The sequence below is a fragment of the Leiobunum rupestre genome, chromosome 3, assembly GCF_980474605.1.
Source record: "Leiobunum rupestre chromosome 3, qqLeiRupe1.1.hap1, whole genome shotgun sequence".
NCBI lineage: Eukaryota > Metazoa > Arthropoda > Arachnida > Opiliones > Sclerosomatidae > Leiobunum > Leiobunum rupestre.
The window spans coordinates 71,824,871-71,844,085 of NC_143386.1; the positions used below are offsets into that span (position 1 = coordinate 71,824,871).

The 19,215-nt window shown below is 33.9% G+C and overlaps 1 protein-coding gene across 1 annotated transcript; it reads left to right on the forward strand.

Annotated features, from left to right (window-relative positions):
* The first annotated feature begins 1,893 nt into the window (after nucleotides 1–1,893).
* On the forward strand, nucleotides 1,894–3,996 carry LOC149954547 (uncharacterized). Its single transcript, XM_090167631.1, has 3 exons — nucleotides 1,894–1,909; nucleotides 2,815–3,101; nucleotides 3,725–3,996. The coding sequence occupies exons 2-3, from the start codon at nucleotides 2,986–2,988 to the stop codon at nucleotides 3,981–3,983; spliced, it is 375 nt and encodes a 124-aa protein (XP_090023757.1). The 5' UTR covers nucleotides 1,894–1,909; nucleotides 2,815–2,985; the 3' UTR covers nucleotides 3,984–3,996.
* Nucleotides 3,997–19,215: the final 15,219 nt, after the last annotated feature.

Consider the following 19,215-nt stretch of genomic DNA (forward strand, 5'->3'; position numbering starts at 1 on the left):
CCTCCTCTTGCGTCAAAGCAAAACTATACCGCGAATACAGCTGATCATCTCCACATTATTCCTAAGTATAAATAAATACATTCTAAGTTACTCAGTTGCCGAAAATGAATGCAGAGACAGACGAATGTTGAGACCGCCACCGCTGGTTTACTGTGATCACTTGGACTAATTAATAAAAATAGGTTTCGGCTCTCCTAATACTTGGAAAGACCCTGGGCTACGATTCTAGAACTCTCCTAATGATTCGTAAAGAGCAAAAATTGTCTTTAATAATTAAAATGATCCTTATACTCGAAATTTCGTATTCTACTCTTATCCTTTAGAAAAATTGCCCTTCAGTTAAAGTGAGGGTAAAACCTCTCCTTGGAGGTGTAAGTACCATGAATTATAATTATTTGGCTCTTATTTAAAAAATGGCCGCATTGATTAATATTGAAATTTTGGTATTTGTCAGTGAAAAAGAATAGTAAGAAATTGATATCGTAATTAATTAATTAATTTTAAATGTATTTGTTTTCGTGAATAAATGTACAGTGATTTGACAATACATACATTTCTTGTAATATCTACTCTAAGATTATCGAACTTAAAGAATTTTAATACGCGCAATATTTGTTTGCATAATTGTATTTAATTTAAATCTTAAATAATGAGGCCTACTTTCAAAACGAATATCTAACTAACCCGCGAAATTTATCATTTCAATCGGTCATGGTTTTGTGGTTAAGCCTCGTCCCGCGTAATCAAGCTACGCACGTCTCCTAACAAGCATTTCGGAGAAAAGTTCGGGAAACGCCATTGGCTAAGAATAGGCCACGTGGTCAAGTTTTTGCTTTTCTCCTTTCAGATCATAAGGAAAGGATTCCCTGATAGTAGAATACGAATTTTCGCTCAAAGTGGAATTACCCTTAGCTTATCCTAAGAATTAAATAAGGATTTCTCCTTATGTAATGGAATCCTTATTTTTAAGGAGAGTTGTAGAATCGGCCTCTGTCCCAACTAAAAAATGCGTTACTCACTCTGAACATGTGCGAAGGTATCACAAGGACCATATGTCTTCCCCCTTTTGCTTGGGAAAGATAAGAGGCGTGGTTTTTCTTCGATAAATCATGAGGTGATCAAGCAAATATGAATATTAAGATAATCGTTTATACTCTTCTAATTTTTAAAGGAATTCGCCAAATCCCGAAGAAATGGTCTTACCGAATCTTGATGTACGTCTGGTTACTGGTGTCACTCGTCATCAACTGTCAACAGAGCAGTCATTTCACAACAAGCATGTCTCTTCCAGTTTATTTAGTGATCAGAGATTTCTCGGACATCATGCATTACCCGCACATGGTAGTTAGAGCGCCGAAAAATAATTTTGAAGCCAAATATCTTTCTCTCGTGGTAATTATTAATGGAATTAGTCTATGCAATGTCACTGGGTTCGGATAAGAAATAACCGTTTTATTTGTTTTTAGCCATAACCGAACATTATTTTTTGCATATTAAATCGCTTTATAATATCCATAAATAAACAGTTAACCGAAATTTTTATGAATAATCAAAATTTTGGCAGTTAATTTATCTGTTCCGCTGAGGTCTAATTCGGATTCAAATTACCTGACCATTTTAACCCCAAAAATTAGAACTATTTTAAATTTGTATTTTTCTTTTATCATAAGTTTAGGAATTTACTTATATTTTTTTAAAAAGATTACTTTTTGGGTCATGTTTTAACTAAATGAATATTGCAACGTTTACTAATTTTAGGTTTTTAGATCACCTTCATAAAATTTCGCGATAAATTCGCTGTCTTTCTAGGTCTATTTTTAAATTCCCTGACTTTTTAGGTTTATTTTTAACTTTCCTGATTTCTCAATGATTTTACAGACCGGTAAATGGGCCCTTCGATTAAGCCGAGGTTTGTGAAATGTTCCAGGGAAGTTGGGAACTGACAGCATTTAGCCAGATTTTCCTTCAAATTCGCTCGCTCGTTCCTCTAATTAGCTAACAGTATTTTTGCCAGACTCAGAATGAATCAGTGTATCAAACGCCACAATGGTAAAAAGAGTGCTAAGTTATTCAAGAAGGTCGCGGTACTTCGGAAAAATATCAAATCTTAAGACTCTTAAATCTGGTACTTGTTACAGTACTGCGTTTTTCTTGAATATACATGCAGTCTTCTTACCATTGTTTTGTTTTATTAATACATTTATGACCGTTGGTGGATTTCACTCGTTGAATTTTAGTACAACCGACTTTGAGGTGGCGAAATGGGCGATCTTCCTTAAACATACCAAAAGTATACATATAACGGGTGCCGGGGTGCCTACAGAAACCGATGAGTAACCGCTAACAGCAGGTTTTTACTGACGCTTTTTATCACTTCCGGTTTGACGTCACGATGCTCATCGGTTTCTCATCGGCCTGAGAAGTTGAGTGACGTATTATAAATGGTTTTTTGAATGAACTAGCATTATTGTCTAATATAGCGCTAATGGCGATACCGGTAGTTACATTTTTAACATAATTTCAAATTAATGCAGTTTAATTACACAAAATCATAATTATCAAGTTGAATAATTAGTAAAAATAAACATTATTTTGTAGTTTTTTCCCAGAATCTTACATTGCACGCTAAGAAACTAGACTTCCAATAAAATCGTACAGTAACTTCCTAGGTCTCGTAGCTCATTGATATTTCTTCTTAGAAATCGTGCTCTTTCAAATGTCTGTTACTGAACGCAACCATAGTTTTCTGATAGTATGCACATTTTACACACCATGAACACTAAAATATAACATCTAATATCCTCGTTCTAACAGGCTGAAAAAGACCAGTTAGCCCGTAAAGTGGAGCGAGACATCATTGAACGCGACCAATACTACACCTTCAGCGAACTGGTCTTCAACGGGGAATTTCGAGCAGCCATCAGCGAGCAAAGTTGCGCGGTGATTATCAACACATTGCTGCTTCAGATATTGGCGTCAGTGTGCATGGACACCGACGAAGGATACCGATACTACATCTCTCCAGGTCTCAGGCAAATCATTCAGAGCTTCATCATCAGCCAAAATGTCACTACCGGAACGAAGGAAATACTCAATAGCAAGTAAGTGTACGTTACTTACTGTTGTTTAAATCCCCAATTCTTACTTCGATATGAGTTTTTGCCAAGTTAACGCGTTGAGTCGCTTCTTTGAATGAATCATCAAGTAAGGTGGAAAGGCGCACGCAACCAACTTTTTGCATAAAGCGTTACGGCTCCTTCAAACTTTTCACCCTGAAAGTAGAATTTGTGAGAATTCTCATTTATTTACTGCGCAGCATCATTTTTTGGACTAGTCTAAGTGACGGCGCGGTACCTCGTTCCTGCCTAGGTGCCACTCCTCGTGTATCATCGCTAGATAATACCTTTTTAGTTTAATATTAACCATTTTCGCGCCGCTAGGCTTACTGGATGAAAATCAACTGGACTACAAATTTTTAATAGCGAAGTCTTTTTAAAAAGTCGACTAGGGGTTACAGACAGCAGTAAAACATTTTTATTTATTTTGAAGCCGTTATCTTATCATTAATCATATTTCATATTCCCTTAAACTAGGGTGCCCAAATTTACAATTTAAATTAAGGCCATTTTGAAGGACGAGATCGCCATTATGGGCATCCCTACCCTAAACTGCTACTAAAATCTGATAGCTTTAACCACACTTCAATTTTGTCATTGCTTCGTAGGATGACCTACATGTACCAGAGTAAAACATTCGAACGAATCCTCCAAATATGTGAGCATTACCTGTGGGTTCACACGTGGAAAGCTCCTATGTCGGAAGACGACCAACACATATCCATTGAAGACAGTTATTTTCCGTTGATATTCTACGCTATAGGACAAATGTTGTCTTCAGTTGTCCTTCTTTTCGAATGTTTGTCATACAACACATACGGAAGGAAACAATTTCAAAACGGTTCCATACGCATCCAGAGGAAGTAATTGTTACCCGAAATTATTTATTATCAGATTGAACGATTACCACAATTTTATTACTTGTTAACAATAATTAATAAATATTTTTAAAAGTAATATTAAATTGTTTGCCACGTATTTATCGAATTTGTACCAAATAATTATCGTTTTAGTAATCGGTTCAGCCGTGTAAGAAAGTTAGCTTTATTAAAATCATATACTCGTTTTCAGATATTTTCAAAGTGGAAATATTTTGTTAAAATTAACATTGCTTTTTCGCATTAAGTTAGTTTTAGTATTTTGTACCCCCCCTGCTCCACGGAATAAATTCCATACTACAGGGGCAAAGTTATAAAAAGGGGGAGAGAACAGTGTGAAGTTCCCTGGGGAAAGCGAGGTTCAGAAGGAGACACTTGGAACAAAATTAATTATAGGGTAGAAAAGGGGATCTAATTTCTAAAGTTAAACGGGCGGGAAAATTTGACGGTATGAGTTTCAATCAAAGAGTGCAGAAAAGTTAACCGAAAACACAGCTCACCTAGTCCAGAGTAGCGTCAACACTCTGGGACGCAATAGTTGTGCTGGAAGCATTAAAAGAATGCATGGATATAATATCCGTAAAACGGAAAGTAATTGTTTTCATTAGTTGCGCAAAGTGTTTAAAATTTGTGGGAGTAAGCACCGGTTCGCCGGTAGCATTAGTTAGGAGGCCGTGAAACCTCGCTGTAATCGGGCAAGTGGTAATAAAGTGGGTGACGGGTGCGGACAACTCACCGCACACGCATGACGGTTCTAAGCAATGGCCTAAGTGAAACAAGTATTCGGGAAATTCCCCGTGCCCACTGAGGGCCTGGGTGGAGTAAGAGCTACATTATCCTTAAAGGATTTAATAGTAGGAATAAGAGAGTAAGTGAATCGACCTTTCGTTGAGGCCATCCATTGCCGTTGCCAGGCATATAAGGACCGGTCCTTGAATACCTTTTTATGGTAAGTCTTATTAAGGGGTAAAACTACATTGGTCCCCATACCAGCAGCCGCCTGCTTAGCGAGCGTATCAGCCCTTTCGTTACCGATAGTCCCCGCATGAGCCTTTACCCAGGACAGAGTGACGGTAAGCGGGGCCAAGGAATGTAAAATAGATTTAATTTTAAAGCCAAAGTGGCTGCGGGAGTCAGAGCTTTGAATTGTTTGAAGTGACGACAAGCTGTCGCTAAAAATAGTCACAGGGGATTGTATGTGTTGGAATTGTTCCCATTGCAGGGCTCTAAGGATAGCAAGCATTTCAGCCGCATAGGTATCACTTTCTGGGTTTATGGAATATTGTTCGAAGTGATATCGTATGTGTTACAATTTGTTATAATATCGATTTCGTTTAGGAAGTTCTCAGAGTTAGGGTCAGACGCCATGATACCTTTATAAAGACCACAGCTAGCTAATAATCGTATTTTCATGACAGAAATAAATTTGTCTATTAATTCGAAATAGGTGGACCTCATGGTCTGTCAGGGTTTTTGCTTCAGTTTCTCTGGTTCCCGTTGTACTTGTTACCACAATATGTTTTAATCTCCTGTTAGGGATAAATTTATGTTTCCGTAAAGCTAATGGTTCGCTGTTACGGTCAGGTACTGCAAATAAAGACGATTCTAAGGTCTTGACAGTTAAGCTTGGCAAATGGCAACGGCTTCCGTAAAAATAACTTTGTAAATATTTCGACAGGGAATTTGTTACACCGAATACTTCGTCACATTCTCTAAAGTTAAAACTACGGAATCGAGTCTATTTCTAAAATTGTGAATCCCCTTTTTTTGCTCCACCATCGAGTGTGGCAGCTTTGTGGCATTTTTAGTATATCGTAGCCTAGATCTATTTGGGAGTTTTCAAAATATTCACTTCTAATGACCGAATTGCTTTGAAAGTTGTAAATGGCTTGAACCAAACCAAGTAATTCCCTAATTGTCGATATTTTGGAGCAACAGTCAACCAAAACTAAATTTAAGCGGTGGGCGTAGCAATGAACGTACGGACAATGGGCACCTACTGCTTCTTCTACTTTCACCCTTACTCCTTTTACATGTGCTCTCATTACACTAGCCCCATCATAAGTCTGTGCAACACAATTCTCCAGTTTGAAACCACATTCTTTTAAAATATGTATAATTGCCAAGCTGATACTCTCAGAATAAAACTGGTGTAAATCTGTGAACACTAGAAATCGTTCTACGACACCTATTTCTACTTGAGTATATCGAATACAAAACTTAACTGATCTACGCCCGCATTGTGCCGAGTTTCGTCAGCTTTTACAGACTGGAATCCACCGGATTCGTTTTACCTCTTGAACAATAATTTTTATCACTAAACTTGCCTTTGGTAGTGTACTCAAGTACATGTAATATTGATTTCGAGTATGGGTGGTTCAAAAGATAACGTTTTTTAAGGGCCATTTAGGACTATTGGAAATTGAAATTGAATGGGATTACTTTTTTAGAGGGCTAGATGACCAATTTAAAAAAAATAAAATCATTTTCGGTCACATTTGGAGGACCAAGTGGGTATTTTTTTAAACTTTTATGAATAGGCCTAACTTTTTTCAACATAGGCACGTGCCTACTTGTGCCTACTGCTGGGGGGGGCACTGGGTCTACACGTGTAGGTTTCGGTTACCGTACACGTAACGAAATTCGTACACAAATACTCGTGGTCTACACGTGTAGGTTTCGGTTACCGTACACGTTAAGGTATTCAAATACAAGTGGTCTGCACGGGTTTTTCTGGTTTACAATAAAACACCAACGCCATATAGTATTTCACGTCTACAGGAGGGTGTGTTTGCTTAGTGTACCGCACAAAATATAATTAATAAGGCACTTACTTATCTATGCACAAGTTTTGTTTTTCATTCAGGCTGTTAAATAAGAGTTATTGAGGATTTAGTTATATTTATTTTTTAGGCCCTTACCCAAGTAGCAAAGCCACTTGTAAATTTCATGGATATTTGGTAAATGTAATGGAATACACGTGTTCACAATATACGCATGCGTTCTACACGTGTTCCTTAGGGTTGCCAAACACGAAATTAAATTAGTGTAAATTTACACGTGACCTACACGTGTTGATTTGGGTTACAACACGAAATCAAATTAATTAATTAAATTTACACGTGATCTAGGCGTGAATGGAAGATATACCACGGAATTTAACTTTTGTAATGTATCCCTCCATCTTGTAAATATAGTATACTAGCTGAGGTACCCGGTATTTCCCGCAAAAATATGCCTTTTTGTAATAAAGTCTAATAGAAGAATGCTTTAAAAAAGATATCAAAATAAATTACTAAACATAATTAGTACAAATCACGTTTAAAATTTATATATTTAAAAATGAGTATAAAATTAATTTGATTAAAGAAATTAAAATTAAAAATTACTCTTCTAAAATAAAAAATACATAGAACAATGTAATCGTTTAAATAAATAATTATTGACCATTTAATACTGTAATCCCAACAAATTAACACCAAAAATGAAAATTACATTCCTCGAACTTCAGTGCCAAGACTCGAACCCGTGCCCTGTCAATCATTGGACGAGTATCTTAACTAGTCTATTACACCATATGTAGCTCCTAACAATTAACAACAACGAGTCTATCACCATCGACGAGAGTGACGCCGCGCGGTGGTCTTACGTACTATCGTAGCCATTTTACTTTTCTCTGCTTAGAAGCAATAGAACAGGATAAATTCGGTCGGTGTATTAGTTTAATTAATATAGCTTATTTAATAGTATAAATCTTTGTATTTTATGATAAATCCTTCAAGCAAGAATTCACCAAAGGTAGGCATGAGCCTTTTTATTAAACTGTAAATTATGTTATATTCTTAAGGTTAAATTAATTTTTGGTGTATTTCCATTAAGCCTTTGTAATTTCCTGTCCGACCGCATGGTAACATTCGCAAAATAATACATAAAGGACATATTTCATGGCACTAAGGTAAATATATTTTCATGCTTTTTAATAATTGAAATAAGTCATTAATTGGTTGGATTAATTACTAAAGCAAAAGTTCAACTTTATTATTACTTATGTATATTTAAAAACCTTGTTATGGTTTGTTGATGGCGAAAAAGTCAGATATGGTGGTGTAGTCTAGAGGGTGGTTATATTTTTGTTGCTTTTAAATTGAGATTAAGAGTTAATTTCAGTATTTAATACTTTTAATGGGAAAATCTCTTGCATGAAAACCTTAAAAAGGTTTGTTGATGGTAGCAAAGTCTGTTATGGTGGTGTAGTCTATAGAACAGTTATATTTTTGTTAATTTCAGTATTTAATACTTTTAATGGGAAAATCTCTTGCATGAAAACCTTAAAAAGGTTTGTTGATGGTAGCAAAGTCTGTTATGGTGGTGTAGTCTATAGAACAGTTATATTTTTGTTAATTTCAGTATTTAATACTTTTAATGGGAAAATCTCTTGCATGAAAACCTTAAAAAGGTTTGTTGATGGTAGCAAAGTCTGTTATGGTGGTGTAGTCTATAGAACAGTTATATTTTTGTTAATTTCAGTATTTAATACTTTTAATGGGAAAATCTCTTGCATGAAAACCTTAAAAAGGTTTGTTGATGGTAGCAAAGTCTGTTATGGTGGTGTAGTCTATAGAACAGTTATATTTTTGTTAATTTCAGTATTTAATACTTTTAATGGGAAAATCTCTTGCATGAAAACCTTAAAAAGGGTTGTTGATGGCAGTAGCTGCGCTAAGGTTTTTTCACAGGTGGGCTAATTATTTTGTGGCCCCTAAGAATTTTGTGGCCCTTAGCGGGAACCTTGTATTGACCATATTTCGAAAAAGTGGTGAGATCGAAAAAACCCAAATTTTCCAGTAAGCGAGAAGAGCAAGGTCGTTTTATTGTTGCGGCTCTCGTGGCGTTTTCTGGACCCCCTACTGACCTTGTATCTGACCTTGAGGGGACACGTGCATTCCTGGGATATTTCCCTAAATTCCCATAAGCCCCTTTCTTTTCAACTTTCTCTCAATTACCGCTACCTTCCTCCCGAATCTATATGTTTATGGTCTACTAACTTTTTGAGTAAACCAATTGATTTTGAAAGATTTTTTCCAGAAAAACGTTTCTTCGCAATAAAACAAATTTCTAGAGATAATGAAAATTCATAAATTAAAATATGTGGAATCTTAATTATGAATATGTGGCCCTTTTAATATAAATATGTGGCCCCTCTCAGAAATGCAGGGGGGCTAAAGCCCACTTCAGCTCACCCTTAGCGCCGCTACTGGTTGATGGTAGCAAAGTCTGTTATGGTGGTGTAGTCTATAGAACAGTTATATTTTTGTTAATTTCAGTATTTAAAACTTTGAATGGGAAAATCTCTTGTGTGATGTCATTTAAGATTTTATTGACCAAAAATTTAGTAATTAGTAAGAATACTTCTTTAATTTGTTTTTATATTTGCTTACATTAATTAAATCATTATAATTGACCAAAATGTTTTAAATTTTAAAGGTGCTGTACGAGTAAACATTTGCTACATAAAAGCCCAGGAAACGGATATTGAAGAGATCATTAAAGAATGGTTGAAACAATCGACTAATAGAATTTAAAGCTCGAGCAAGGGCAAAGGTAAAAAACAAAACAAAACCTTAAACGCTGAACAACAAGTAGAAAACCACAAGAACAATGAGGATTGCGAAAAGTAATCATCTTGTTAAAATTTTGAATTTCATTTGACAAAATCGCCTGTAAAGTTTATTTGGCTAATTTTTAATCAAAGGAAAACTGATTCGTTCATAATTGTACCACTATCCCACTACAATAAATTTTTTACTATACGATTTTTCGTTATGAATTTGGTTGTTTGAACTTGTTTCTTAAACAGTAGAAAAATATTAATAAGGCCTAATTGTATCGTTTACTTTCGATGTCAAATAATCACCGCAACATATTTGTCAGCCACTATTAAACAAGTGTTTGATTGGTGTTGAGGAAGTGTAAGTGGGGTGTTGAGGAAGTGTAAGTAGGGTGTTGAGGAAGTGTAAGTAGAGTGTTGAGGAAGTGTAAGGTTGGTGTTATTCTAGTGTTAACAAGTGTAACATTGGTGGTTAAAGGTGTTAAGATAGTGTAAAGTCAGTATTTGAAAGGTGTTGAATAGGTATTTTTACTCGTGTTGTATGGTGTTGAGGAAGTGTAAGTAGGGTGTTGAGGAAATGTAAGTAGGGTGTTGAGGAAGTGTATAATAAGTATTTGGGTGGTGTTATTTATGTTTAAGGTTGGTGTTATTTATGTGTAAGGTTGGTGTTATTTATGTGTAAGGTTGGTGTTCGAATGGTGTTATTTTAGTGTTAACAACTGTAACATTGGTGGTTAAAAGGTGTTAAGATAGTGTAAAGTCAGTAATTGAAAGGTGTTGAAGAGGTCTGGGTCCGATGGCCCGAAGACCAACCGGTTGAATGGGGGTCCAACGGACCGAAGTCCATCCAATCGAAGGAAAGCACTAACCGACCGAAAATTAAAAAATTCCTTTTTTATGAGTTCATTACAGAAGGTTTCAACGGACCAAAATATAAATTTTTAAAAAGCTGAAAAAAAAATCACTTTCGTGGACTAAGTACACTTTAAAAAAAACTACTTTTAAAAAGTATACAGGGTGTCTCAATTTGCTCGATCAGGCCATTTTTCTCAAAATGTATTTATGCTAGGGTTCTGAAATTGCCTGCTAGTACAACTTGTTTTTTCCCCCGACCTCCAAACTCAGTGAAAAATAGGTCTTTTTCAACCGAACCAAAATTATTTTTACACTTTCGACTATGCCCTACAACTTTTGTATTGAAACATTTTGCGTGACACCTACCGGTGAAAAAATAAATTTTCCACAACGGCACAAAATCGTTCGATTTTTCTGAAATTTAGTAAACAAAGCCTTCCATACCTAACAAATAAACCCTGAAAATTTCAGAACCCTAGCATAAATACATTTTGAGAAAAATGGCCTGATCGAGCAAATTGAGACACCCTGTATAAAGGAGCTCATAATTATGTTGGCATTATCTGTTAAAAATAAATATCAAAACAAGAACATGCAAAGCAGACCACCTTGAAAGGGCAAAAAATATACACCCCACAAGAAATTGAACGCGCGCGCCGTTTTTGTTTTTCACTCGAAGGCCTTTCCTTTCGAATAGTAATTAAGAATAGTAATTTAATGCCATAATTTTGCTTTGGGCCCATTCGACCGAAATCCAATTCGTTTGAAAACGATTTAACATTGAGTTCCAATCGATCGAAAATACCCCAATTGTGTGTTTACAGCCCAATTTTGCACCTTTATATTTTTTTTTTAGTACATCGAATTAAGGTTTTTTTTTATAGATATATAAAGTCACGGACGTATCCAACGGTGCCTACGCGCCTTCGGCGTGCGTATATAACCTAACCTAACCTAACCTAATCCGAACTAATCTAATCTAAAACGTTTTTCGAGTACCCTGCTATATCTCGGGGCAGAAGTAAAAAACAAAACAGTAAACTTGAACAGTAAAAAAGTTATTTTAATTTTTATTTAACGATATACAACTTTTCGGTCCGTTGAAACCTTTTCCCTTTTGTTGCTATAATAAACGTATGTTAAATTTCGGTCGGTTGGTCCTTTTTTTCGAGCCGTGAGTTTTCGATCCGTTGGACCCCTTCGATCGGTTGGTCTTCGGCCCATCGGACCTACCCCGTTGAGGAGGTGTTTTTAGTTTTTCACTCGTGTAACTCACGTGGATAATAAATGCGTACACACGTGATTTAGGCGGACATGATCCATCGTGGACACACGTGGATGTAACACGTGAAATAAATTATTTCAAAACTCGTGTAACTCACGTGGATTTTAAATGCTTACACATGTGATTTAGGTGGACATGATCCATCGTGGACACACGTGAACGTAACCGTTAAATAAATTATTTCAAAACTCGTGAAAAACACGTTATTTTGCTACCTGGGAAGGTTACCTCGAGTCTCTAGCAAGCGACGATTAAGGGCGCGAATAGCCAATGCAGAGTCGTCGGCGAAAGCCTGCGACTCACACTGGTCCGGTAATGAAATTGAAAGAAAAGTGTTCATGATGACATTTCACAGTACCGGGCCGGCACAAGAACCCTGTGGAATGTCTTTCGAAATTAGACTAGTGACCCTACCTTCAGCGGTGATCACCGTCGCTTGCCGGTTCGTGAGGAAGCTGGAAAAGCAACCGTAAAGATTAGCAGGGCAGTTCAAAAGTTTGAGACGGTGTAAAATAGCCGGTGGCCAGACGTTATCAAACGCACCCTTAATGTCCAAGAAGATAAACGATATATATTCTTTTTCTGAGTTAGCCTCAGTAATTAGGTTAACTAGATTTCTTATAGCACCAGTAGTTGATTTGCCGTGGCAAAAACCATACTGAGCGTCATTGAGGTGGCCGTTAGCAAATAGAAAATTATATAGGCTTTGAGTCAAAAATTTATCAAAAAGCTTGCCTAACACAGCTAGAAGGCTGATTGGACGGTATGATTTGGGAAGAGAGGGATCTCTGCCGGGTTTGTGAAGCAAAATAACATGAGCCAACTTCCAGTCAGAAGGGAAGTGGTGGTATTTGAGGCAAGAATTAAAAAGTCATAATAGAATTTGAGGTGTAGAATTATGAATAGCATGGATTATTTCCAAAGTCAGACCGTCCAAGCCAGGAGCCTTGATAGGGGGCACGTTACGAGCGATGTTATTTAATTCATCTAGAGTCATGTCCAGATCATCCTCGGTATCAGGTACCGTAGGAGCCTGCTCCCGTATGGGGATGTGTAAAGCCAAGTCATCGTGTGGGTTGTCATGTTCAAATAAAGTGCTGAGTATTTCTGTGCAAGTAGCAAGTGGGGATTCGGTTAGAGTACCATCAGGGCGGCGGACTGCTGTAAGTGGAGTTTTAAGTCTCAGTGTGTGAGAAGCCATCTTGTAAGGTAGAGTGAAAGGATTACCCTCGCTCACATTTGAGCAGTACTCTCGCCAAGAGGTCAGTTTAGATTGGTTTAATAGGCGCTTGTACAAAGCGTTCTGTTTATTATAAGCAATTTTGGCAGCAGCCCGCTGCCCTGGGTCTCTAGTACGCTGCGCCCGTCTGCGAAGGGCGCGAAGCTTACTTCTTTGTGAAGTTAATTCCTTGTTCCACCAGGGGACAGGGGTAAATTGTTTGGGTGACTTGTGTTTGAAAAAGGTGTCACAGAGGTTTATGGCCTCCTTAGTGTAAAGTAAAACAAACTCCTCGATGTCTGCTTTAGAAGACAACGGAAAATGTTCAAAAGGGCCTAAGGCAAGTTTAGCTGCCTCATCAAAAGCTGACCACTCGAGTAGAAGGAAAGTAAGGTCGACACTCCGATCCTAGGATCGAGGATCGAGGATCCAGGATTTAAGGGGTGAAATGGGGGTAAAATCGTCGAAAAGTCAATGTATTTAGGGTATTTCTCGCGACGATTTGTTTTTTCGTATATCAACATATTGTGTCCAGGCCAACTTGTTCATTTATCTACGCTTATCTCGAAAGATACTTGAACGTATATCTTATCAAGTTTTATCGTACGGAATAAGTTGAAATGATGTAAAAATTGATAACCTAGGCGACGCGTGCGCAGATTACCCCGGGGGACGCGGTTAATTTGAATTTAAGAGTGTTTTGACGTCATGGAATATTCGTTGTTAAAGTAGAATGGAAATATTTTTAAACTTCATTTTAATATCATTGTAGTATGCTTGACACTTGAACCAATCTCACGAGTATTTCTTAAAACGAATATCTCGATCGCGTTTTATCGTACGAAATAAGTGGAAATTATGTAAGTTGTATGATACTTGATAACCTAGGCAGGAAGATAGCGCGCGCGTGCGTGGATTACCTGGGAGGCGTGGATTACCTGGGAGGCGCGGATTGCCCGGGCGCGCGGTTAATTTGAATTTAAAACATGGATTCCCTCTCCGAAATAATTCATGTACCCAAAATTGGACCGCAAGTTTTTTTCTTTTAGGGGAATCTCTATGGGAGTTTAACATTACAATAAAGCTAATAGGTCCAGTTTGGGGTACTTTTGGTCCGAAATGGGGTACATAGGGCCGAAAATGGTGACTTTGGTCGTTTTAAGGGTACTTTTGTTCTATTTTGGTCCATTTTTGGGTACATCAGAAAAGCAGTTGGAAAAACGAAGAGCCTTATTTTTTTTTCCACCCATCTCCAAACTCCAAAAATTTATTGCTTTAATTTATTTATCGCTTCCGTAGGTATAAAATAAGATAAAAACCACTTACCTATATTTTAATTACGGTAAATTAAAAATACTTAATTAGTGTACTAAGTTACGTTTAAAAGAACCTTTTGTAACAATTCCAATATGTAAATATAGGTATAAGGATTGAAAAAATACTTAAAGTGGTTTTACTGATAAACTCTAAAGGAATTTAACTTTAAAGGGTATCTTAGATTATTGTTTTTAATTTTATTCAAGTTGAAAACGTATTAAGAGTCCTTCAAAGTACTATAAAAGGATTTTATTTACGAACTTAATTCATATTTTCTTCAAACTTTCAATTCGCTTTTATTACTATTTAAATACGGTAAAATATAATTCTTATACACAAATATAGTCAGAAAGATACTATAAAACACTAAAATTAAAATTAAATTAAATTTGTGTGGATAAGATTTGTAAATATCATTTTGAAACTAATAACTTTCACGCTTTATTTAAGTCAAGCCAATAAAAACAATTACCTATATTTTAAATACGGTAAAATATAAATACATTTCCGATATGTAAATAGGTAGAATAACACTATGAAAAGTTCCTTTTTCTTCTTTTAATACGACAACACACAACTCTGATACGCAAATATATAAAGAAAATATAAAAAAAATTTACTCTACGTTAGATACGTTAAAATACATTTCCGATACACAAATATAGATAAAGAAATACTATAAAATGTAAAAAGGTAGAAAAATACTACACATTAACCATTATGAATTTAAGCTTACAACATCCTTCACGTATAGAGCATAACATATATGTTGAGAGTTAACTTGTTTCCTCGTTATCTTTATCGCATGTGTTTTAAATAGCGTATGGAATAAGTTAAGAATGTACTGAAATGGTGTATGTTTAAACCTCGTAGAATAAAGAGTAAAACATATGTTCAGAGTCGGCTTGATTACTAAAGCGAATAACACAGAGACGTTTCCGGTGTAGTCACGTAGGAAGAAAAATACTACAACACTCTCTATACTCTACATTCAACACGTTAAAATATACTTCCGAAATGCCAATATAGGTAGTAAAATACTACAAAATCTCTATACTTTACCTTCAATACGTTAAATTACATTCCAATATGTAAATATAGGAGGAAAAATACTACAAAAGCCTCTTTTCTTGGCGTTCAATATGTTAAAATAGATTTCTGAAATGCAAATGTAGGTAGTAAATACTACAAAATCTCTATACTCTACCTTCAATACGTTAAATTACATTCCAATATGTAAATATAGGTAGTAAATACTACAAAAGCCTCTTTTCTTGGCGTTCAATATGTTAAAATAGATTTCTGAAATGCAAATATAGGTAGTAAATACTACAAAAGCCTCTTACTCTACGTTCAATACGTTAAATTAATGATATGCCTCCGATCAAATCGTTCATTTTTTCCTATTTAAATATACGCATTTAAATTAGAATTGCTTCTAGTGTTCGACAGTCGATTAATTTTTATCCACAAATTTTCCGATTTATTTAAAAAACGTTGGTAAAAAGAATATCATTTTAACTTATTTAATTGTGTTTTTTACCCAACCAAGCATTTATTTGAATAAAAGTGGTATTTATTTAAATAACCAATAGTTAAATAAAAATTGTTAAATGTTTAAATAATCGAAAGTGAACAAGCCTATTTTTTAAATAAAACAAACAGACTTTAGAGTTGATAAGATTTGTAAATATCTTTTGAAACTAATAATTTTCACGCTTTATTTAAGTCAAGCAATTACATTTTTAAAAATGAAAGAAGTTAAACAATATAAAAATTTGTAAATATTCTAAATATTTTTAGGTAATAAAGAAATTAAGAAATGTTTTAATTAAAATATCTTTCATTTTCTACTACATTTTTAAAAATGAAAGAAGTTTAACAATATAATTATTCTAATATAATTTCAAAATCAGGTATTATTTAAAGTACAAATGCATAATTTAGTGAAGCAATTCTTATTTAAATACTTTTATTTAATTAATTTGTGTATCTGAAATGTATTAATTGAAAAATAAGTGGGTTTTACTATTAATCACGGTTTTTTATATATATACATATATATTGGAATTGTTACAAAAGGTTCTTTTAAACGTAACTTAGTACATTAATTTATTTTGGAAGTTCAAAACGTATTAAGAGCCCTTCAGAGTACTATAAAAGGATTTCATTTACAAACTAAATTAATATTTTCTTCAAACTTTCAATTCGTTATAATTTGAATTTAAATGAAAACATCATGGATTATAGGTGCGTAATCTACTATTAGACCGAACTAATTAAAAAAATACTTAAAGTAAGTGGTTTTACTGATAAACTCTAAAGGAATTTTGGAATTTTCTAGAATAGCAAAGTAAAACTAAAACGTAAACCAAGTTTAAAACGAAACTAATAACTGGGAGAAAGGTCGAAGTAAGTAATTTTTTTGATTTTTCGTTTTTTAATTTTTGAGTTCCTTATATTATTATAAACTAAATTAAATATAATTTATGAAAATTTGTGATAAAAGATCTGCTCCTTCGTGTTTTACATATATTTAAAAACTCGAGATTTTAATGAATTGTTTTCAAAGCATGAAAAATATAGCAGATCCTTTGATTTTAATTGTAGTTAGTAGTTACTTAAAAAAAAAGTCGCTAGCTGACTTGGAGCTGGTGTAGTTAAATTTTAAAAATGTGTATTTTAAATTTTGTTTGTAAAAGTTTTTTTTGAAAAAGTTTAGTATTATAGTTTAAATTTATTAAATAAAATAAAATATAAATTATACATTTGGTTTAGTATTTTACTATTGCAAGTAAAATTAATAGTAATTTCAATTACTTTTTTAGTTTTTTTTTGACAAATATGCAAACTATTTAGTTATTTCAAAAACAAATACGTCGAATTATTTGGTATTCGAAATACTATTGGTTAGTTTTTATATCGTTAATTTTATTTTTCAGAACAATTTCTCTTTGTCTAGCTTCTTCTAACTTTAATTTAGATGGCCTTAAAGCCAAGTATTTAACAAATTTTGTAACCAAGTAGATGGAGCTTTAAACAATTTTTCTGTCATGTAGTCAAGGAAATGTTCAAATATACGTGTATTTGGTCATTTTGATGGTCAAATAGCCCAGTATGGAACTGCGAGATGATAGTCAGACATTGAGACGCGGGTGGCGCCCGTGCCCCAGCGTCCGCGCCCTCGCCTTGATGGTGCCCCGAGCCTCCGTCGACGTCTGAAATGTGAAATGGGGCACCGACGGGGCTGGCGCGGACGCTGGGGCACGGGCGCCACCCGCGTCTCAATGTCTGACTATCATCTCGCAGTTCCATACTGGGCTATTTGACCATCAAAATGACCAAATACACGTATATTTGAACATTTCCTTGACTACATGACTGAAAAATTGTTTAAAGCTCCATCTACTTGGTTACAAATTTTTTTTAAATACTTGGCTTTAAGGCCATCTAAATTAAAGTTAGAAGAAGCTAGACAAAGAGAAATTGTTCTGAAAAATAAAATTAAAGATTTAAAAACTAACCAATAGTATTTCGAATACCAAATAATTCGACGTATTTGTTTTTGAAATAACTAAATAGTTTGCATATTTGTCAAAAAAAAAACTAAAAAAGTAATTGAAATTACTATTAATTTTACTTGCAATAGTAAAATACTAAACCAAATGTATAATTTATATTTTATTTTATTTAATAAATTTAAACTATAATACTAAACTTTTTCAAAAAAAACTTTTACAAACAAAATTTTAAATACACATTTTTAAAATTTAACTACACCAGCTCCAAGTCAGCTAGCGACTTTTTTTTTAAATAACTACTAACTACAATTAAAATCAAAGGATCTGCTATATTTTTCATGCTTTGAAAACAATTCATTAAAATCTCGAGTTTTTAAATATATGTAAAACACGAAGGAGCAGATCTTTTATCACAAATTTTCATAAATTATATTTAATTTAGTTTATAATAATATAGGGAACTCAAAAATTAAAAAACGAAAAATCAAAAAAATTACTTACTTCAACCTTTCTCCCAGTTATTAGTTTCGTTTTAAACTTGGTTTACGTTTTAGTTTTACTTTGCTATTCTAGAAAATTCCAAAATTCCTTTAGAGTTTATCAGTAAAACCACTTACTTTAAGTATTTTTTTAATTAGTTCGGTCTAATAGTAGATTACGCACCTATAATCCATGATGTTTTCATTTAAATTCAAATTATAACGAATTGAAAGTTTGAAGAAAATATTAATTTAGTTTGTAAATGAAATCCTTTTATAGTACTCTGAAGGGCTCTTAATACGTTTTGAACTTCCAAAATAAATTAATGTACTAAGTTACGTTTAAAAGAACCTTTTGTAACAATTCCAATATATATGTATATATATAAAAAACCGTGATTAATAGTAAAACCCACTTATTTTTCAATTAATACATTTCAGATACACAAATTAATTAAATAAAAGTATTTAAATAAGAATTGCTTCACTAAATTATGCATTTGTACTTTAAATAATACCTGATTTTGAAATTTTATTAGAATAATTATATTGTTAAACTTCTTTCATTTTTAAAAATGTAGTAGAAAATGAAAGATATTTTAATTAAAACATTTCTTAATTTCTTTATTACCTAAAAATATTTACAATATTTACAAATTTTTATATTGTTTAACTTCTTTCATTTTTAAAAATGTAATTGCTTGACTTAAATAAAGCGTGAAAATTATTAGTTTCAAATGATATTTACAAATCTTATCAACTCTAAAGTCTGTTTGTTTTATTTAAAAAATAGGCTTGTTCACTTTCGATTATTTAAACATTTAACAATTTTTATTTAACTATTGGTTATTTAAATAAATACCACTTTTATTCAAATAAATGCTTGGTTGGGTAAAAAACACAATTTAATAAGTTAAAATGATATTCTTTTTACCAA